Source organism: Danio aesculapii, chromosome 4, assembly GCF_903798145.1.
Source record: "Danio aesculapii chromosome 4, fDanAes4.1, whole genome shotgun sequence".
NCBI lineage: Eukaryota > Metazoa > Chordata > Actinopteri > Cypriniformes > Danionidae > Danio > Danio aesculapii.
Genome location: NC_079438.1, coordinates 56716588 through 56739349, shown reverse-complemented (window position 1 = coordinate 56739349; position 22762 = coordinate 56716588). Strand labels below are relative to the sequence as shown.

Genomic DNA, 22762 nt, shown 5'->3' with positions numbered 1-22762 from the left:
GCAGATCATGTTGCTGAAACTGCGTCAGACAGCATGCTGCAGTTCACAAAACATGATCAGCTTGCTCTCATACACTTCACAACCAGATCCTGATGCGCTACGCTAGCTAATGCATCTGCTAACGTCAGCTAACAACACACAATGCATGATCCGTGTGCATTTGCTTGTTGTTAGTTCATGTCAACGCAATGTATGCATGATCTCAAGCTAACTCCCATTGATGACACTTTGCAATATTGTCCTGTTTGCATTAGCTAGAACATTATCAACATGAATTAATGTTCGATGTTGTATTTTTACTTTAATAATGCATTGTTTTTTATGTAAAACTGCATTTTCTAATTTTAACTATTAAATTAATATTGAAAACTGGAGCCAAATTGAATTTGCAATATTGCCTCATTTCATTTGTTAATTCATTCGTAAACATGAATTACTAATATTACTTATATTGGATTGGATTGGGTTGAATTGGACTGTATTGTATTGTATTGTATTGTATTGAATTGAATTGAATTGAATTGAATTGTATTGTTTTGTATTAAATCATATCGTATTGTATTGAAATTAAATGAATTGAATTGGACTGTATTGTCTTGTATTGAATTGTGTTGTGTTGTGTTGTGTTGTGTTGTGTTGTGTTGTGTTGTGTTGTATTGTATTGTGTTGTATTGTATTGTATTTTATTGTATTGAATTGCATTGAATTGAACTGTTTTGTTTTGGTTTGTTTTGTATTGTATCGTATCGTATTGAAATGAATTGTATTGAATTGTATTGAATTGTATTGTATTGAATTGTATCGTATCGTATCGTATCGTATCGTATTGAAATGAATTGTATTGTATTGTATTGAATTGTATTGAATTGTATCGTATCGTATCATATTGAGATGAATTGTATTGTATTGTGTTGAATTGAACTGTATTCAATTGAATTAAATTGAATTGAATTAAATTAAACTGTATTGTATTGTATTGTACTGTCTCGAATTGAATTGCATTGCCGTGCACTGAAATGCATTGCATTGAATAGTATTGTATTGTATTATTTACCTCATTTGTTTTTTTATGTAAAATGTGTGTATTTTCTAATTTTAAGTAGTTAATCCTGATTTCAAAGTCTAATTGAATTGACAACACTTTGTATTATCTATAAATATTGTTTTGCTTACATTTGTTAATTAATTAACATGAATTAATACTAGATTTTATTGCTGACTTAGTAATTAATTGAGTCACAATTCTCACTATTAACTATAGGCTTATTACCTGCTTATTATTAGGATAATAACTGTTTATTAATACTTACAAAATAAATATTCTGCATAATTCCTATACTGTTAACAATTGTACACAGTATTAAACTGTAATATGAACAGTATTTTACTGTAGGACAGTTATGAAGTATGTTACTGTATTTTCTAAATGCAAACTATAGTATATATTTCAGCAAAGATAGACAATACAGTAAATATATATACAGAAAGATAAATGGTGCTGTGAATGTAAACAAAATTTTGCCATAATTAATTTACAGTAAATTACCGGCAAACTGTTATTGTAGATGCTACAGGAAATTGTTAACAGTCTATTCAATACCCAAACCCAACTACCTTACTATTAATAAGCAGCTAATTAGTAGTTTATTGAGCTAAAAGTCATTGTTAAATAGTTTATATTTGCTTTTATTTTCTATTGCATAACTTATACTTCAATTTAGATTCTTATTGTTGTTACTAAGGTCGCTGGTTCAAGCCTCGGCTGGGTCAGTTGGCATTGTGTGGAGTTTGCATATTCTCGCCATGTTCCCGTGGGTTTCCCCCACAGTCCAAACACATGTTGTACAGGTGAATTGGGTAAGCTAAATTGTCCGTAGTGTATGTGTGTGAATGAGAGTGTATGGGTGTTTCCCAGTGACGGGTTGCAGCTGGTAGGGCATCCGCTGTGTAAAACATATGCTGGATAAGTTGGCAGTTCATTCCGCTGTGGCGACCTCATTATTTTTAAGGCCGATTGTGTAAGCATTTCACTGCATGACATACTGTGTATGACAAACAATTAGAAAATTTGAATATGATTATTGATTTGCATTAATTAATAAAGTGTGAGGACAAAACGCATTGCTCGTTGTTAATTCATGCTAGTCAATATGCACATTAGCATCATGCTAATTTGAACAAACAAGGCTTTATTGTAAAGTGTGCCCGCTAAATCTACAACTTGTATCCATCCACAGTCCACAAGAGCATGCGGAAGCAATGAAGGGAAAAAACACCAGCAGACTGGGGAATCGGGAGGTGCGGGTTTGAGAGGTGAACGGGTTCAGGGGAGATCAGTGATTCCCTCTGCTCTGGGATGCTCAGGCTGTTTATTTCTGACCTTTGGGTTGGTGGCGTCGAGGTTCAGCTGCATGAGCTGCGCGAGTGTGTGTTCACGGAGGCTGTTGAGCTCAGCCTGCTGCCGCCGGAGTTTGATGAGCAGCAGGGTCAGTTCCTCTGGCTGCAGCAGGACAAAGCAGCATTAGACACCAGACGCCACATCACAGGCATTTAGGGGCGAGCTTTGCATACTGAGGACAACTTCAGGGTCGTCTTGCATAATTCAGGGTTCCCACTTTATGCCAATTATCAATTTTTCCCTGATTAATAAGTTTAAAATGGGTTTAGCTTGATTATTAATTTCAAACTACTAAACTGTCAATAAAAGTCACTTTGTTAAACTGTAGAATTGAATTTTCAACATCAAAAGTCGACAGAGCAGAGATCAACATCCCATAATGCATTTCACAACTGTAAATAAACACAAAACTCTTGTGAATCACAAAATACAGAAACTGTTCATTAACAGATATATTTTACAGTGCATTTGATAGCTCAATATTAGTTTTACAAACTTTATATTTAGCTTTTCTGTCGTGCACTTTTTAAAATCTAGCTTTTTAAGGGGTCATTTTAAGCCAAAACTCTAAAAATGTATATTATCCTGTTTGGCTTAGTTAACAGAGACATTCTGCAGACTGCATTTGACTTCAATGACTGCTAGTTGATGAGTGAATAAAGTATTCGAGACATAAGCATTTTCCAACACACATAAATAAACAGATGTTTGATAAACTGCAACAAAGAAAAATCCCTGATACAATATAAAAATTTGCCAAATCCTAATTCTTCAATGTTAATACTAATTCAAAATACTGGTATCTGAATAATAATGAAATAACTCTTTTGTGGTGAATGACCAAGCACAAAGGAGGGATAGATATAGATAGATATAAAGGTATAAAGGTTGAATTTACATAAGGAAGAAAAAATGTAATATAATAAAAAAATAATAAATAAATAAACAAAAAAACTGAAAGATCTTTGCATTATATTTTTAAGCAGTAATAAAGCAGACAGATTTGGTGTCTGTTTGTTTGTTTGTTTGTTTAAACGTGCTTTTAAGAAAGTACCTTCACTGAAAAATTTGCCAATTTATGTAAATAGAATAAGTTACTAAAAGTTTAAATAAAATTAAAACAAAACAAAATAGAATAAAAACAACATGAAAAAACTGCCTAAAATAAGTCACTAATAGCTAATAAAAAATAATATTGTATCAAATAGTGGGCGCTAGTGGTGTAGTGGTTAGTGTGTCGACAGCGGTGCTCACGGCGACCCGAGTTCGATTCTGCCTCACGGTCCTATGCCAATCCTTCCCCTCTCTCTGCTCCCCATGCTTTCCTGTCAATACTCTGTACTGTACTATCAATTAAAGGTGAAAACCCAGAAAAAATAATTATAAATTTTTTTTATAAAATAATAATAATAATAATGAAAAAACAAAACTGAAAACCATAGTGCCCAAGAAGAAGAACAAGTAGAACATGTACAAACAAAAATAACTTATATTGGTAATGTCATAAACCTGTGGTATTTAATGAACATAAATTAACTATCTCTACAGGTCCAGATTAAGCTGAGCTAGGCTTTTAAGAAAGAAAAATCAAGCACCTTTTTAATTACAAATATATATATATATATATATATATATATATATATATATATATATATATATATATATATATATATATATATATATATATATATATATATATATATTAAAATATATATTTATTTTAAATATTACATATGCATAATATTTCTAACTAAATAACTAACTAAATTAAATAAATAATATATATTTTTTATTACTTAATATTTAATGCAAATAAACAGCTCAAGCTGAATAAAGCAGTTTAACCATGAGTGACATTTTATGCAGCTATAACTTTAATACAAGCTGTTTTCTTCCCAGCAGGAACAGTTAGATTAAGTTTCATTTGGCCTTTAAGAGCAGTTTACGCTAATTTATCCTATCTGTGAACCAATTAAATGACATTTGAAGAAGATAACCTTTGAGTCTGGGTTATCTCATGTTTGTCATTTGATCATATGTTATAATAATCTAAACAAAATCATGAAAAAGCCTCATAAGAGCAGATGAAGAGCCTCAGACCTAAAACTAAATGTTTAAAAGACTAAATGTAATTTCACGCTCTGTAGCAAAAGGCATTTTTACAACAGCGAAGACGAGTAAAGCACATACGGATCAGCTCTATTAATATTTCATCAGGTGTCCGCCGGCTTTTCCATTAAAACACTTAGAAAAAAAATAGAAATAAAAAGGCTGAAAAGTGTCTCATTGTATTTTGTGTCTGTAAAAATGAATGAATAAAGAGCATAAGCTGAAAAAGGCGGCTTTAGATTGTTAGAACTTGAAACGCCAAGCAAGAGAATAATAATTATGGTTTTAAGAGCAGCTTATGGTATTAGAGCTGCTGTCACAACACACACACACACACACACACTTCTCTCTGTGTCAGACACAATACATTGAGGAGCTGAAGCGTGAATAACCTTCTCTTCTGCATTGAGATAAGCACATATGAGGCTTTGTGTGTCTTTACTGAAGCCAAACTGAACTCATTTGAATGTCCGTTTGCCTACAGAGTCAACATCAGATGCACATGTGCTTATTATGCTCCTATTTTCAGGTTACATATGACTACAAACATTGCTTCTCATGTTAAAGTGCCCCTATTATGCTATTATGCTAATGGTGGTGATATATATATATATATATTTTTTTTTTTACATCGGAAATCACAAAACAAACAACAAATTAATGAATATAATTAAAACACTCATCATATATTTTGCAGTATTTAAAAAATTGGGTCCCGCTAAACTCCTCCTATGTTAGAGTCTGCTTTACTCTGATTGGTCAAATAACCATTAAAGTAATATGACTGGTCAGATAATCCTACTCTGCTCTGATTAGACAGATTACCTCAGTTTGCACTGACTAGTCAGATAGTTAGACTTTGATTGGTCAGATGGGCCTACTCTGCTCTGATTGGTCAGATGGGGCTACTCTGCTAGGATTGGTCAGATGGGTCTACTCTGCTAGGATTGGTCAGGTGACCTGTTTGCTCTGATTGGTCAGATGAGCCTACTCTTATCTGATTGGTTAGATAATCCTACTTTGCTCCTATTGGTCAGATGGGCCTAGTCTGTTCTTATTGGTTTAATGACCTCTGTCTGCACTGATTAGTCAGATAATCCTACTCTGCTCTGATTGGTTAGATGACTTCAATTAGCTCTGATTGGTCAGATAATCACACTCTACTCCTTTTGGTCAGATGTGTCTAACCTGCTTTACTCTGATCGGTCAAATAATTATACCCTGCTCTGATTAGTCAGATAATCATACTCTGCTCCAATTGGTCAGATGAACCTATACTCCTCTGATTGGCCAGCTAATCTTACCCTACTCCTATTGGTCAAATGAGTCTACACTTCTTTGACTGGCCAAATGACCTCAGTCTGCTCAGAATGGTCAGATAGTCATACTCTTCTCCTATTGGTCAGATGGCCCAGTCTGTTGTGAATGGTCACATGGCACTATTTTGCTGTATACATGTCGTTCATTAGCAGCCAATGAGGACTACATAATAACATTATGCAAATATATTAGAAACAATTATAGGCTTGTGCAGAAATGTTTGTTAAGCTTGATTTACTATGATCTTTGAAACTTTACAGATCTTTCGCATCCACAAACAGCTACATAACCGAAAGGTAATATCAGAAAAAGCATAACAGGGACACTTTAAGAAAGCAAAAATTCATGTTGACTCAACCTCCGCATGTGAAATATTCACTCCGAAAAAGCCTAATTTGCAAACCAAAGCCTGAACGAATCCTTAGTGGCTGAAAACTGAAAAAATGCAGGAGTTTGACAGGAAAGCAAAGTTTTGGCTCAGAGAGTTACAAGCGTTTCCTTTGCACAGAGGAAGTGGTGGGTGGAGAAGTGGGAGCACGTACCGTTTTGCCTTGAAGAGACTGTGCAGTGATGTTCTGTGCGGGAGGAGCAGCTCTGCGTTCGGCAGGATAGGAATACTGACAGAGAAAGAGGAAAGCACAGCAGTCAGGAGAACTGCAGCAAAGAGCTGTGCTCAAAACCGCATTAAACGCTGACAATTAGAAACACTTAAAGGCTCAGTGATTTAAAGCAACCTAAAAATAACACTCTCTTAAAAACGACAACTGTTTCATTGTATAATCACTGATGAACGTCTCTGAGCTGGACTTGATCAACGCTATACAGTATTGCCAATGCTCTTCATTCAGGTCTGATTTCACTCATTGAAAGAAGTTTATTTGATCAAAACTACAATGAAATAGTAATATTGCGATTTTAATGTAGTTTTACGTAATTGTTTTCTAACTGAACACACTCAAGCGCAACTCAAAGACATTTGATGAAAAAAAAATATAGCTATCCATCCTTCCATCTCTCTCTCTCTTTTATTTTTCTCTCTCTGTCCATCTGCCCATAAATCCATTCATGTCAGTCAATCCATCTATCTATCTACCCATCTATCTATCTACCCATCCATCTATCTATCTATCTATCTATCTATCTACCCATCCATCTATCTACCCATCCATCCATCTATCTATCTATCTATCTATCTATCTATCTATCTATCTATCTATCTATCTATCTATCTATCTATCTATCTATCTATCTATCTATCTATCTATCTATCTATCTATCTATCTATCTATCTATCTATCTATCTATCTACCCATCTATCTACCTACCCATCTATCCACCTACCCATCTATCTATCTATCTATCTATCTATCTATCTATCTATCTATCTATCTATCTATCTATCTATCTATCTATCTATCTATCTATCTATCTATCTATCTATCTATCTATCTATCTATCTATCTATCTATCTATCTATCTATCTATCTATCTATCCACCTACCCATCTATCTATCTATCCACCTACCCATCTACCTATCTATCTATCTATCTATCTATCTATCTATCTATCTATCTATCTATCTATCTATCTATCTATCTATCTATCTATCTATCTATCTATCTATCCACCTACCCATCTATCTATCTATCCACCTACCCATCTACCTATCTACCTATCTATCTATCTATCTATCTATCTATCTATCTATCTATCTATCTATCTATCTATCTATCTATCTATCTATCTATCTATCTATCTATCTATCTCAGTAAATCCATCCATCAAAAAACACATCCTTCCATCCACCCACCCACTGTTCTATTCATCCAACCATCCGACCACCCATCCAATCATCTCTGTCCATCCATCGATCCATCAATCCCAGTCAATTCATCCACCTACCCATCTATCTCTTCATCCACCCATCCATCCACCCACCTACCCACCCACCCATCTATTATCCTAGTCAATCCATCCATCCGTCTATCCATCCATCACTTTCATACAAAATTCTAATTTTTATTCATCAAATGTCCTATAACTCATGAAACCTCCTCTAAGTGATGAATGTGACCTGGTTCACCTTGGACAGGTGTGGTCGGTGGCGTCGCTCGAGGGTCACGTCTCCACGAAACACCGGTGAGGACAATTCCGAGCGCGAGTCAGGGTTGAGCGGTCGGTTCGGGGAGAAGGTGTGATATCCGGCCAGAGAGCCGTGGGACGGGGATGTGGGGATGGACTCCGCGATCTGCCCCATGGTTTTGGGACTGGGCAGCGTCCCGTACCCGAGTCGACTGTGCGCCTGCCGCTGCTGCCACTCATACAGCTGCCACATGGTGTCGTCCCGGATGGAGCGCCGTTTCTCCTGGTTGCTGGGCTGAAGCGCCCGGTCATACACTGATCCCGCCACGCTGCAGATGCTGTCCGGTCGCAGCATGTTTCGGGGAAGAGTGCGGTAGCCCTCGGGATAGCGTGGGACTATCTGCGCCCGGTGGCTTGGCATGTTCCTTGGCAGGGTTTGGTAGGACGTGATGCTGGAATACAAAGAAAAAAAATGGCATGTCTGATGCACATGACACTGTTTCATGAAAAGTTGATATGTATATGTGTGTGTGTGTGTGTGTGTGTGTGTGTGTGTGTGTGTGTGTGCGCATTATATACAGTTGAAGGCAAAATTATTAGCCCTTCTGTGAATATATATATATATATATATATATATATATATATATATATATATATATATATATATATATATATATATATATATATATATATATATATATATATATATATATATATTTATATTTCCTAAATGATGTTTAACAGATTCAGGAATTTTTCACAGTATTTCCTATTATATTTTTTCTTCTGTAAAAAGTCTGATTTGCTTTATTTCGGCTAGAATACAAGTAGTTTTAATTCATTTAAAGCCATTTTAATATTATTAGCTGCCTTAAACAATATTTGTTTCAACTGTCTACCACCATAGTTATACAATGACTTGCCTAATTACCCTAACTTGTCTAATTAACCTAGTTAAGCCTTTAAATGTCACTTTAAGCTGAATACTAGTATCTTGAAGAATATCTAGTCAAATATTACGTACTGTCATCATGGCAAAGACAAAAGAAATAACATCACACACACACACATCATGAGGCATCACTGTTTCCAGAAAAGAGTGTCATATGCAAAACCAGTCATAAGTGTCAATTATTGAAATTGATATCTACACATCATCTGAAAGCTGAATAATTAAGATTTCCATTGATGTTTGGTTTATTAGAATAAAACAACAATTAACCAAAATACAAATATTGTATGATAAAATCTGGAATCTGATTTATATAATATATGTACTGCAGTGTTTCCTCTAGGATGTTTTCCAGCTGTAGCGGCTGTTGGGCCTTTTACACAGGTCTTCCAACTACATGTGGCGGTATTTCATTGACAAATGTCGTGAGCGCAGTATTAAATCGAGATCGCATTCATGTAATAGCCTACGAGCATGTCAATCTCTGTGCTCGAGCGCCGATTTCCTCTGCTCGTGCACAAAACTTCTTGCACGCCCTCAAATATTCGCTTCTCAAGCGCAGATTTTCTTGTGCGCTCTCAAATAAACGCTGCTGAAGTGTGCTTTAGTGCGTTTATGTAACGAGTATGTCTCCAATATTTATTAGATTTGCAAGGAATATTTACGAATGTCTCCAATAGACCTACAGAGCGGCATTAATGCTTCCTGAAGTAAAGTGAAACGGCAATAAACTCCAGCAAGACAAAGTCATAATATGCAGAACCGCAGACCTTTATCTATAAATAAAATATATTTATGGAAACTGTGTTCATCATAACTGAAAGCTTCGCCGTGTTTGCTAGCCTCACGCACCTGTCAGTCAGTCAGCACATCACCCTAAAGGGTTAAACAAAGAACGCACAGCACTACTCCGATTACAGAATAGTTTGCGCTGTTATAATTCACTTACCTTTTAATACATGTTTAGTGCGATTATTACCCGCTATTTAAAAATAAACAACCCAATGTTTTGAATGAGAAGCTGTAATGTAGCCATGGCGGGATGAATTTTGGTGTGGTGCACCGCCACAGACGAATGAATGTAGCGGAAACCATGTACTGAAATCTAAATATTGAGAACGTCACAGTTAAAGTTGTCCAGATTAAGCTTTTGATTAAGAGTTTTGATATTTTCACAATTTGAATTTACAATTCCTTGATAAAAATGCCAAGATGTGCATAAATTTGGATAATGCACATAAAAATTATGGACACAGGATAAACTCTTTATCTGATAAGAAAAAAATAAACATAAACTACAATGGAAACACATTTACTGAAGAAATTCCAGCATGTGCATCAATAAAGTCATGCGGTTTTGTTTTAACAGACGATGTGATGATAAGATTGTGTGTGATGGGATTCATTAATGGACAAAGCAGTGTTTCCTGCACATTGATAAACATCTGAAATGTCGTTTTGGTTTTTCCAAAACCCTCAGCTAAAGTCCATCATCGCAGTGGTTCAGTGTTATTATTATTATTATTATATTATTATTACATCCAGAACTGTCTTAAGCATCTGTCTGCGCTCGCAAAGAGTGTCTCACGGCTGCACATTTATTGCATTTCATCTTCTGAGGCGCATCTCATCTATTAAAGCAGAAAAAAAGACCACAGTGGCTTCTCTGACAGCACAAAACTACATTTTTCTGTCTGATATTTGGCGACAGTTTATCAGGAAGTGATGATTATGTTCTCTTTGACTCATTGCACGGAAACTCTGCTTTATCCACAAATGTTTTATGCCATATTCCAGTTTTAAGCATATGTTAAATTCGCATGTTTGGATGGAAACTGAGCTAATGAAAAGGTCAATGATATACAAAACAGCTCCAGGAAGCCTCTTGAAGAAGTCAGTTTTAGAATACAATCATGCTAATAAGGCCCGGCTTTGACTTGATGATGGTTTCCTGTTCTGCTGCAGGCAATAATTAAACAGCGACTCATTAGTACATTATAAAAAGAGTCGTCACTGTTCTCTTCACTCCACAAGAGCCTTTATCTCTCCCTCCTCTTCATATATAATCACAATCATTATAATCAAAGGAAAAGACAACACCAGAAACACCCAGAGGACATGCTGATAAACATATCATCAAATAGACCTTAAATACAGCTCAAACCTAATGTCACAATCATTACTTTTAGTCCACTTAAACCCAAAATGGCATTAATTAAGCACTATTTTAGTATTATGGAGATCCCATTGTAGTGTTAATTAATAGTTCATTTTAGTTGTAGCTTTTCTTATGTATGTATTATTCTTAAATATTTGTTTTACTTATAATTAATATCATTAATTTATTTTATACACACACACAGAGAGACATCTAAATATATGTGTGTATAAAAGAAATGAATGATATGAAATCAACAAACAAATATAAGTCAAATAAACTACTGCAATTTAAAGTCTTAACTAGGGTAATTAGCTTTATTAGGCAAGTTACGCCACAAAATTTAGTGTATATTTATACATTATTGATAATTAATGTATATCTACATTTATACTGGCTAGTTCTTGAACAGTTCTGGCTAGTTCTTGAATCTGATTGGCTGATAGCCGTGTGATATTCCCGTAATAACAGCACTCATACAGCCTCTTCACCCTTGTGTATTACTCCGCCCACATAAAGTGACAGCAGATCAATAAACTCACTACAGTTTGACAAATATTGCAGCTGTTGGACAACATCATGTACTTTGAAGCTTTTTCAGAAGAGAATGTAGTTGTTTAGATTGCAACTTTGCAGTTTATTTATAAGGATAGTGGCTAATTTAAATATTCATAATTTCATAATCAGACAGACACTGCATAATAAGCCCTTATGGGAGAAAAACTCAAGGTAAACTTCAAATTACAGCTGATCAAATCATTATAAATCAGGTAAGTGACATTCTAAGTCAATCTCTCTCTCTTTTGTATGTTGTAGTGCTGTATGTACCATAGTAATGTGTTTGCTTGGCTTTGGCTTTTTTCGGGGTTAATTATTGTGATCTCCTGATTGCAACAGAGAAATACTGGGATATCTCTGTAGACTGATGGCATTTCATGCTGTTCAGCCTTATAATCTTTAAATGTGAGCAAAGTCACCTGTTTTGTCATCACTTTAGACATTACGCTAGAGGATCATTCAAATACTAGCTCTAAAGTGACGTTGGTAAATGAGCAATGGTTTCTGCTGGTCTGACGTCAGCTGCAGATGTGAATGAATGGCGGAAGAAAGTAGTTCCTCTTACAAAAAGGGTTTTTGAGACTCTCCGTGTTTGATTTTCTTCTTTATATAGACTATTATGCCGTCATACCGTGAACACCCTTAGCAGTGCGATATGGCTGTATATCGTCACTGGTGGGGGGCAATAAGCCACAACAAACGCCTCCCACCAGTGCCAATATACAGCCATATCGCACTGCTACGAGCATGATATTGCTCATATATACAATCTATTGTGTTTTATTGTGCAACTATAGTAATGATGATATATAATATAATGACATGCTGAATTTTAAGGTTGTCTCTCATATTGTAACACAACAACATTAAAATAGTGTAGATTAGTGTACAATGTTTTATATTTATCTTACAGTCATTTGACGGATTAAGATTTTTTTTAACCTCTTAACGCCCAAGGTGTTTTTACATGCACTTTTTTTATTTCTCTTTGCTATTTGGGTTTATTAGAACCTAATTAGAATAAAAATCTAAGTATCATCTTTTGACATGATGTACTTTCAGGGGAAAATGATGTCCATATATGTGGACTCGTGGTCCGAATTTACATAAAACACTTTTTCCTGACTGTTTTTTAATGCATATTTAAGATAGAATTTTTTTTTAACTTGCTTTTGACTTTTTAGATTGCAACTTTGCAGTTTATTTATAAGGATAGTGGCTAATTTAAATATTCATAATTTTCATAATCAGACAGAGACTGCATAATGAGCCCTAATGGGAGAAAAACTCAGAGTAAACTTCAAATTACAGCTGATCAAATCATTATAAATCAGGTAAGTGACATTCTAAGTCAATCTCTCTCTCTTTTGTATGTTGTAGTGCTGTATTTATAACATAGTAATGTGTTTCCTTGGCTTTGGCTTTTTTCGGGGTTAATTATTGTGATCTCCCGATTGCAACAGAGAAATACTGGGAATACTGGTGTTTTTACATGCATTTTTTTATTTCTCTTTGCTATTTGGGCTTATTAGAACCTAATTAGAATAAAAATCTAAGTATCATCTTTTGATATGATGTACTTTTAGGGGAAAATGATGTCCATATATGTGGACTCGTGGTCCGAATTTACATAAAACACTTTTTCCTGACTGTTTTTTAATGCATATTTAACATAGAAATTTTTTTTAACTTGCTTTTGACTATCAGAGAGTAAAAACTATTTTTTTCCCCATTTTGGACAGTTAAAATAGTGTTTGGGACATTTCATATGCTGCAAAACAGTTGCAGGATGACACTGTATGTCTGTAACAAAATATAAACATTCAAAGTATTTTAAATAGCCACTTAAGAGCTAAAATGTGCTGTCCTCGGATGTGGCCACTCAAGCCCTAGGACGTTAAAGTAGCGCAACAGTTACTTTCCCTGGTAATTATTTACACTTATAATTATGTAACTATAAAAGTAACTGTTACGTAACTAGTAACCATAACTAATTACTCTTTTAAAGGAACATGCCCAATATTGGTGATGAATGTGTGTCTCTCTGACCTCCTGGTGTCGTCGTCTGGAGCTCGTGTGCGGTGTGTGCGGACCCACTGCTCCAGCTGCTGCATTGAGCTGGTTCTGCTGAGGCTTCGCTCTGGTTCTGGAACCGTCTGTGCTGGCAGCGGGACGCTCGTCCTCACTGTACTCAAATCTCCAGGACTTCTGTCTCCCGCTCTTTCCCCGGAGCCATTAACCTGTTTCTGCATCATCCTAGAGGATGAAACAGCCGCAGCGATGGCCGCCGCTTGAGCCGGCTGCAGTTTAATGCTATTTATTTTAGTTAGCGGACGCTCAAGGGTGCCCTCTTTCTGAAAGCCATATTTTTCCTCAGATCGTGGTGGCGGGACGGGTTTCTCCATCTCGTTCTGCACCAGACTAAACCTTGCATCTTTCTGTGGGATCTTCTCTGCATCTTTCGGTGGATTGTATTTCTCCAGTTCTCTCTGAAGCGTGTATTTGTCTCCGTCTTTATGCACTGTGTATTTGTGTCCGTCTTTCTGGAGGAGATATTTGTCCCCCTCTTTCTGCACGGCGTACTTCTCTCCGTCTTTTTGCAGGACGAATTTCTCCAGGTCTTTCTGCAGCATGTAGCGCTCGCTGTCTTTATGCCGGTGAGTGTAGTTTTCACTGAAGCGCTCTCCGTCTTTCTGCATGCTGACTCTTTCTTTGTCTTTCTGCGTTTTTTCTGCTGGTTTGCTCTTCTTGTCCTCTTGGCGGAGCGTCTCGCGGTTTCTCTCGTTGTTTTGGATCTCGGGGCGAGTCAGGACCCGGTGGTTCAGCATGTTGTTCATCTCCTGAGGCCCGCGAGAGTCCAGCTTTACCTTCTCAAGCCTGAGGAGAGGAAAAGATGAGATGTTATATAAGGATTTAAAACAAAAGATCTCCAACACAACTAGATACCAAGTCTATCTAAGTATCTAGTCCAGGGGTGGGCAAACTCGGTCCTGGAGGGCCGGTGTCCTGCACAGTTTAGCTCCAACACTAATCAAACACACCTGAACAAGCTAATCAGTGTCTTCAAGATCGCTAGAAATCCATAAGCAGGTGTGTTTGATTAGAGTTGAACTGTGCAGGACACCGGCCCTCCAGGACTGAGTTTGCCCACCCCTGATCTAGTCTATGCATCTAAGTGTTAAATGCACAGAACAGGATGCAAGACAAAATGAGCCACACTGTAAAATATGATTTTCTTAGATTATAAATAGCTACATGTTTAATTCAAAGGCAAAATTCCTTATAGATCAATATCATATTTATTAGTATTATGGTCTATTTTTTTTCCTATGTAAACAAATGTGTATTTATAAGTAGGATATATTTACAATTGAACACATTTATATACAATAACAAATTTATTTACATAAGAAAAAACAATAGACCTTATATATATATATATATATATATATATATATATATATATATATATATATATATATATATATACATACACACACACACACATACATATAAATATATACATATATAAATATAACCATTTTGACATTGCTGTTAGTGTTGTTGTTTTTTATTACTCTTTTTATTACCTACATTTATTAATTCATAAACAGTAGTGATAATAATAAAAAAATAAGTAAAAATAATAATCAAAGAATAAAAGCCCCATTAAAAAAACCCATTAATATATTAGTTATAATCTTCAGATTAAAGCCACTTAATTCTGTAAGCATTTTCTATATTTAATATATTTTATAGTTCTCTAAATGCAATTTGATTTAAGAATATTTACTCACTAAACTGAAAAACAAGACAAAAATACTTGGTTTTCAGTAAAGTGTGTATAAAAAAGTCATTAAATCTTTATAATCATGGATGAAATTTTATGCATGCTCATGACGACTGTTATTAAGAGTCGTTTGCTCACGTTTGAGGTTTCAAATGCAAAGATGACATTATTTTTTTATGACAACTTGACATTAACAAATACATCGCAACCTGTTTTTGTCTTTGTCATGACAACTTGACATAACCAAGACAACAAAACTTGTCATGAATCTGTCATAAACATGATCGCAATGAAGCTATTATAAGCTTGTCATGAATGCTATAATACCATCATTAATATTTACAGTGGTGCAAGCTGAATTTGTCATAACAATACCATTAAATATTAATGACATTATTAAAAATGATTTGACAGAGTAATGACACATTTACTGATACATTATAATGACAAATACAGTGGAAACGTGCTCAGAAAAACATTCATGACACAATTATAATGCCTCATGACGATCATGTTTATGACATGGTAATTGGTACTGTTAATGTCAAGTTGTCATGGCAAAGACAAAAACAGGCTGTGATGTATTTGTCTATGTCAAGTTGTCATAACAAACAATGTCATCTTTGCATTTAAAATGTCATAACTGAGCAAATGACACATAAGCATCCATAAAGTCTTGAACACCTCTTCAAGTAAAGTTTTATTTTTTGCATTGTCAAGCTTTTGACTTCACACACTGAACTTCTGTTTGTAACACAGACCACAATAACACGCTTTTCCAACCAAACATTCACTACATTAATACAAATCCTTCTTCTATGAAGTTTTCGTTCAGTCTTTCTCAAGCACAGCTGTGATCCTACGCTGCCAAAACAATCTGCTTTTATCAAAAGTTTTAAAAAGCAAGTGTTTCAGTCTAAGAGGATTCGTCAGCATCTGTGATTGTGCTAAAAGCTGCAGTCAAATAAACACACACACACACAAAAACACTCTGGAAGCTGTGAAAATCTCTGCCCGTGAGACTCTCTGGAGACTCCAGTGGCTCTCGTCTAAAACCTGACAGCTTTCCTCAAAAAGCCACAACAAAAGTACTACCATAAAGAGTGCTAAGAGCTGAGCAAACACTCAAGACACTGCTGAGACAGGTCATAAAATATAAATAAAATAAATAAACAAACAAATAAACCGCTTTCTTTTTACTTACTTATTTTCAAAGTGATTTTTGTAAGTAAAAAAAAATTTGTAAGTACAAAAATTAACCAAAAAGCCTTGTTTTCATGATCACTGTCCATAAAGAACATCTTTTGCTAAATATTTTGTATTTATTTTATCAATGGTTGTATTTGTCATTATTTATTTATTTATTTATTTATTTATTATTAATGGTTTAATAATATAATTTTATTTGTATAATAACAAATTACTATTTATTATGATATAATTTATTAGCATTACTTTTATTATATAATTTATTATTACAATTACAATTATAGTATAATATTATTGTTAATATTAATGTTTAATTTATTATTAAGTGACTACAGAGACATAAAACAATAAAAATGAACGAACAAACAATTAAACAGCTTTCATTTCTTTTTATTTATTAGTTTTAAGTAATTGTTTTAGTAAAAAAAATCCCCAAAAAGCATTCCACAAATTTTGTATTTATTTAATAAATGGTTGCAATTACTTACTCATTAATTATTTGTATTAATAATATTTAACATAAATTATTATTTATTTTTATATAATCTAACACTATCACTGTTATTATTATTATTTATTGTCATATTATATTTTTTGTTTCCCAAGCTGCAAAACCAAATGAAGGAAAGTAAATATCTAAAAAAGTATTTATAAATATTTTGATATTGTTAATCAAAAAGAACAAAACATATGAATTATTAATAATATTATATTACTCATTACATAATGTAAATACATAAAATGTGTAATAAATAAATAATACATAATACATAAAAAAATACAAAAATACATAAAATGTGTAGTTCAAATAAAAGAAATTAAATAATGAACTAAAACAATACTGTACTTCATGTAAAAAGTACTAATTAAAAAGTATTTCTAAAAGTTTTTATGTTACTACTGATCACTAAGAACAACTATAACTATTAAAACAAGAACAAGTGGCTATTACACGCACGTACGCACGCACGCACGCACGCACGCACGCACGCACGCACGCACGCACGCACGCACGCACGCACGCACGCACGCACGCACGCACGCACGCACGCACGCACGCACGCACGCACGCACGCACGCACGCACGCACGCACGCACGCACGCACGCACGCACGCACGCACGCACGCACGCACATACATACATACATACATACATACATACATACATACATACATATATATATATATATATATATATATATATATATATATATATTACAACTTAATTGTTTAATCTATTAACACTAATTACTTAATTTAAAAACAGACATATAAATAAACTGTAATAACCATCACTGAAGTGTGATTATATTGAGTTCTTTCTGATTGGTTCACTGCAAAGCAAAATCATATTTTCGCACCTTCTGATTGGCTCGCTGTGTGCAATCGCCGCATCCGACATCACCTTCATCCAGGACTCCATATCTTTGGCTGTGTCTGTGCTGAAATAATACGTCCGCATGTTTGGATGCGTCGCCTAGTTGTGAAAAATTCAACAGAGAAACCTGAGGAGAGAAAAAAGATCAGAGCGTGAATATCAATAAACAACTGCTGAGCGAATCGCTGAAGGCACAAACACGATGGAGTTTTGCAAAGTTTGCAGATCTCTGAGGCTCTCACTGATCCACAATGGCTGCTTTTGTCTGGATTTTGTCTTTAACAACAGTTTATATAAGCTTCAAAAGCCATTGCGGAGCGCTCTGGAGGAGTTAACAAGAGCCCAAACCCCAGTGAGATGCTACAAAATACAGGTTCTTTATTTGCATTGATGGTTCAATGAAGAGGATTAATTTCTTGGTAAGTAGAAGTTGCATCTCAAAATACTTAATGGATCGTTTATTATTTTATGCTGGATGTGTATTAGAAATGGATGTGTTTGGGTGTAAGTATAGACATGCTGCTTTTGTCTCCTTAAATGCAAATGAGATGTTACCACGCCCCTTTTTAAAGAAGAGGGTGGGGCCTATACAACTTATGCATTGGTTCCTCCTGTATGCAGTAAAATGCAATCGCTGCCAAAGTAAGCAATTAAATCTGTTGAGTGAATGATTCAATGATCAAATTAATTGAGTAACTTTTTCATTAATTTTTAATTATATTAAATTTAATTTAATTAAAAAAACTAATTGTTAATTTAATGAACAACTTATGTTGATTTGTTGCCGAATTAATAAAAGACATTGAGTGAAAAATTCAATAGTTTCCACAAGTACTAATTTAATTACCGAATCAATCTGTTCAATGACTCATTGTGAAATAAAATAAATGTCATAAAAAAATGTAATTATAAAATACTTTCAAATTCACTATACAATAAATTTTCAGCTCAGATACACTCCGTCAATGTCAATTGAAGTGATTTTGAAACACAATTATTTGTTTAAATTCATTTTGTGAGAGAATTGAATACGTAAATGAATAAATCCATCAATAATCTTGAAATAATCAAATCAGTTGATTCAGTATTTCAAGAATTTACTATTTTTTTGTTCTTAAATGAATCAGTCTTCTTGAATGAATCAAATGAATGAAACAGATGAGTGAGTAATTCAGTTATTCATTCATACACCACAAAAACAAACAATCAAACAAAAAACCATCCCTTTAACACCATTATTGTTAGCCTATACCAAATATTCTGCATGGAAAAACTTACATATTATCATTAATAACTTAAAAATGGTGCATGGGACATTCTAGGTTAATGTGAATGTTAATGTGTCTTTATTTACACTCTTGTTTTACCATATTAGAGAATGAATACATCAATCAAAAATTAGTATTTTTTTGTTGAAATCATCAAATTGGTTGAGCCAGGATTTCAATTATTTACTATGTTTTTGTTCATTAATGAATCAGTCTTCTTGAATGAATCACATAAATAGAATCAGTTGAGTGAGTAATTCAATAATTCATTCATACAGCAAAAAAACAACATAATTTCTCAAATATTTTGCATGGAAAAACTTATTAGTGATGACTTAAAAAGGCTGCCTATAGGACATTCCTGGTTAAGTGATGAAGAATGTTAATGTGTCTTTATTTATACTATTGACCCACCATATAAGTGAAGCTCCATCCAGTCAACATGTTGATGCTCCAGTTCATGAATCCTCCCAAACCGCACCATTGTGAGATGGAGAATAAGACAGAGGGGGAATAAACAATGAGTCAACATGAAAATATCTGCACTAATAGGTAAGTGACTCCACTGAGACAAAAACAGAATTAGAGACTAAAAAATGCAGCGTCAGGTGAAAAGTGCAAGGCTTGCTGGTCTAATTCAAGTTAATAACAGCTTTACTACAGCCAAACCCTCTGCCTTCAGCTGGAGAGCAGCAATTTATATCCAAGACTCCATTTAATTCACAGATAAACTCAATGATACAACCCTAGAGAGATGGTCTAAATCTGTCCAAACTTACATTTTCAAAATCCAATGCAAAGCACAAGTATTGCTGGCCTGAAGACAGTTTAATATTTCTCTTTCTGAAGTTTTTAGTATGGCTGTTAATAAAGCAGTCAAATTCAGAAATACTGTAGAGAAGCTACTAAATCATTTAGTAAAATTGTGCATTTTTAATGCATTAGGTATTATAATATGATTAACACATTTATTAATCTAGGTTATGCTTAATATAAAAATACCTTACTTTTAAAAGTGTTGAATTAGTAAGTGTCTTTACAGCAAAACTCTGTCATGCACTTACAATAATATGAAGAATATTTCAGAATAATACAGTTTTGTTTTTCACTTTCAAAATTTAGCCTTGAGTTTAAACCCCATTTACTACTTAACATGCTATAAAAGTTGTTGTGCAAAGTTATTGTGACAAACGCTGTGAAATTCATGCAGCTTTAAATGAGTCCTCAAACTCACAGCATTTTTGGATAATTATAAAAAATAAACTTCAAGATGTCTATCAAGATAGTTTTTCATGTGCTAATTGGGCAGCGTCTAATATTAAAAAAGACTGAAATTGTTTGCCTGACATGATGACCTTCTGTTTAAACGAAAAGCATTACTGACTTCTATAAATCTTTTTTAAATGATCCACCAAAATCACTGCATTTAAGAATATCTATTTATTTACAAAAATCTAAAACCAAATAACTATTGATAGTTTGTAACTCCATCAGAATGCAGCTCTTTTTTTAGGATTATTTTGTCTAGTCACCTTCTTATGCATAAAAAACGTTAGACAAAAAAAATCTGTCTGCCTAAAACAATCAATTTAAAGCCAAATCTAATTCTAAAACTATTTTATAAAAAGCTTTTTTAGGTATAGCACCTTAAAGATGCCTCTCATATGGTGAATAAAGTCACATGAATTGCTCAGATGTGATTTCTTCACAGAGTTCAGCAGAGTGTAACATTTTGATGGTTCTTTGGCTCTCGTCTATCAAATCTGAGCCTTATTTTGTATTTTCAATTGAATTCAACTCAGGTGACTGGCTGGGCCATTCTTCAGCTTAATTTTCTTTCTCTGAAAGCATTTGAGAGTTTCCTTGGCTGTGTTTTGGATCTCTGAAATGTCCACTCTGGTTTCATCTTCATCCTCCTGCTAATGTAATATTAACTTACACTGACGAAGGGTTGCTGAATAACTACTGAGAGATTTCAGCTGCTGTCTGGACTTTCACTGCCTTTCTACACCTTCCTTTCTTCATGTGTTCAACACCTTTTCCCTGAGTCATTTCATTTTATTACACAGAACTTCATTTGTAAACTAACTAGATTTGTTTTCCTTGCATATATGGATTTCTTTTGTTGTTATCTACATCTGGTGTAAATTCAAAGTCAACAGCACCTTTAGAAATATGTTTCCTGAGAAAAATGGTGACGTGTTCAATACCTATTTCCACCAATGTAATAAAAGAAGACTGAAATTGTCTGCCTAGAATAATGATCTTAAAGCTAAAGCTATTTCTAAAATGTAATAATATTGATTGTAATTCAGGATACACTTTTTTGTAATGTCTAGTCGGCTTCTTACATTAAAAAGTACTGAAATTGTTTGTCTAAAATGATGATCTTGAAGCTAAATTTAATTCAAAAACTGATTGAAACTCCATTAGATTACAATTCTTTCAACAAAATTTTAATCGAGCCACCTTTGTAAATATATATAAACTCAAGCTAATTATAAAAAGAATTAGTTACTGATTGTAATTCAGGATACAATTTTGTAATGTCTAGTCAGCTTCTTACATAAAAGGACTGAAATTCATTGCCTAAAATGAAAATCTTCCCTTTAAATGAAGTGTTTCAGCTTCTTCCTCCACTAACCCATCCCGGCTTTCTCTCGAATTACATTTGCATAAAAATAAGTCAACGTTTGAGAGTTTCTGAATGCGTCTCTGACCTTGAAGGCGTATTTCCGGGTAATGTGGTCGTCCACGGACAGCATGGAGATGTGAAAGCTGGGCAGGAGGATACTTCCCAGAATCCCCTCTTCTTTCTCATCTGAAGACACAAACAGAGAGGCAATGGTCAACATTAGCATACATTAGCCGCCAGGCGGGATGCTTGTTAAATGTGCAGCTAAAGCCGTGACTGGGTGTTTGTTTGAGCAGGGGTTTTGATAAACACAGTCTGGAGGAGCTGATGGGAAAACTGAAGCGCTGTGTGCACTGAAGCGTGTCAATGAGACTGTGAACTCTATCGTTTTGATTGCAGACTGAAACGAATCTGTCAAGAGTTGCTTGCTGACAACCTCGTTTTAGACTGACAGCTGTGTTAAGCGCTACTGTTACCGCATTAATGCTGAAAACTGAATGCAAACATCAACGGCTTCCAAAAACATGGGACTTTATTGTGTGCGATAAAACATCAATATTTTATAAGTGCCAGATTGCTTAAAGAAACGAAAGCATGCGACTAAATTCAGACCAACGGCACAATTATAAGTGATACTGCTTTTATAAGAGAGTTTAATAACCAAAACTTAAAATTGAGCAAATTCAATTGTAATTTCCAATCATGAACGATTCTGAATGAATCTGCTGAATTAATGAGTTAATAAGTCACTCAAAGGGAGTTTTTTATTCCAGAATTAAATGAATAGGTTGAGTGAATAATGCAATAATTTGCAGATGATTAATACATCTAGTTACTGAATGCATCTGAAGTTTGACAGGAATCAATTTAGTAAAATTGAAAAGAGTCACTTGTTTCACTGAAT

The 22762-nt window shown here is 34.3% G+C and overlaps 1 protein-coding gene across 20 annotated transcripts in view; it reads right to left on the bottom strand.

Annotated features, from left to right (window-relative positions):
• plekha5 (pleckstrin homology domain containing, family A member 5) overlaps window positions 1-22762 on the bottom strand; it is a 192715-nt gene that overhangs the window by 24726 nt on the left and 145227 nt on the right. For 11 of the 20 annotated variants that reach the window (XM_056456184.1, XM_056456186.1, XM_056456187.1 and 8 more), the window contains exons 8-12: window positions 21944-22044; window positions 17939-18054; window positions 13628-14455; window positions 7912-8362; window positions 6370-6444 (exon numbers count right to left, since the gene is read on the bottom strand). In XM_056456184.1, coding sequence (XP_056312159.1) covers window positions 6370-6444; window positions 7912-8362; window positions 13628-14455; window positions 17939-18054; window positions 21944-22044 — 1571 coding nt within the window. Of the gene's footprint in view, window positions 1-2380; window positions 2501-6369; window positions 6445-7911; window positions 8363-13627; window positions 14456-17938; window positions 18055-21943; window positions 22045-22762 lie in introns of all 20 variants that reach the window. The other 9 variants (XM_056456195.1, XM_056456180.1, XM_056456182.1 and 6 more) reach the window with 1 other exon arrangement.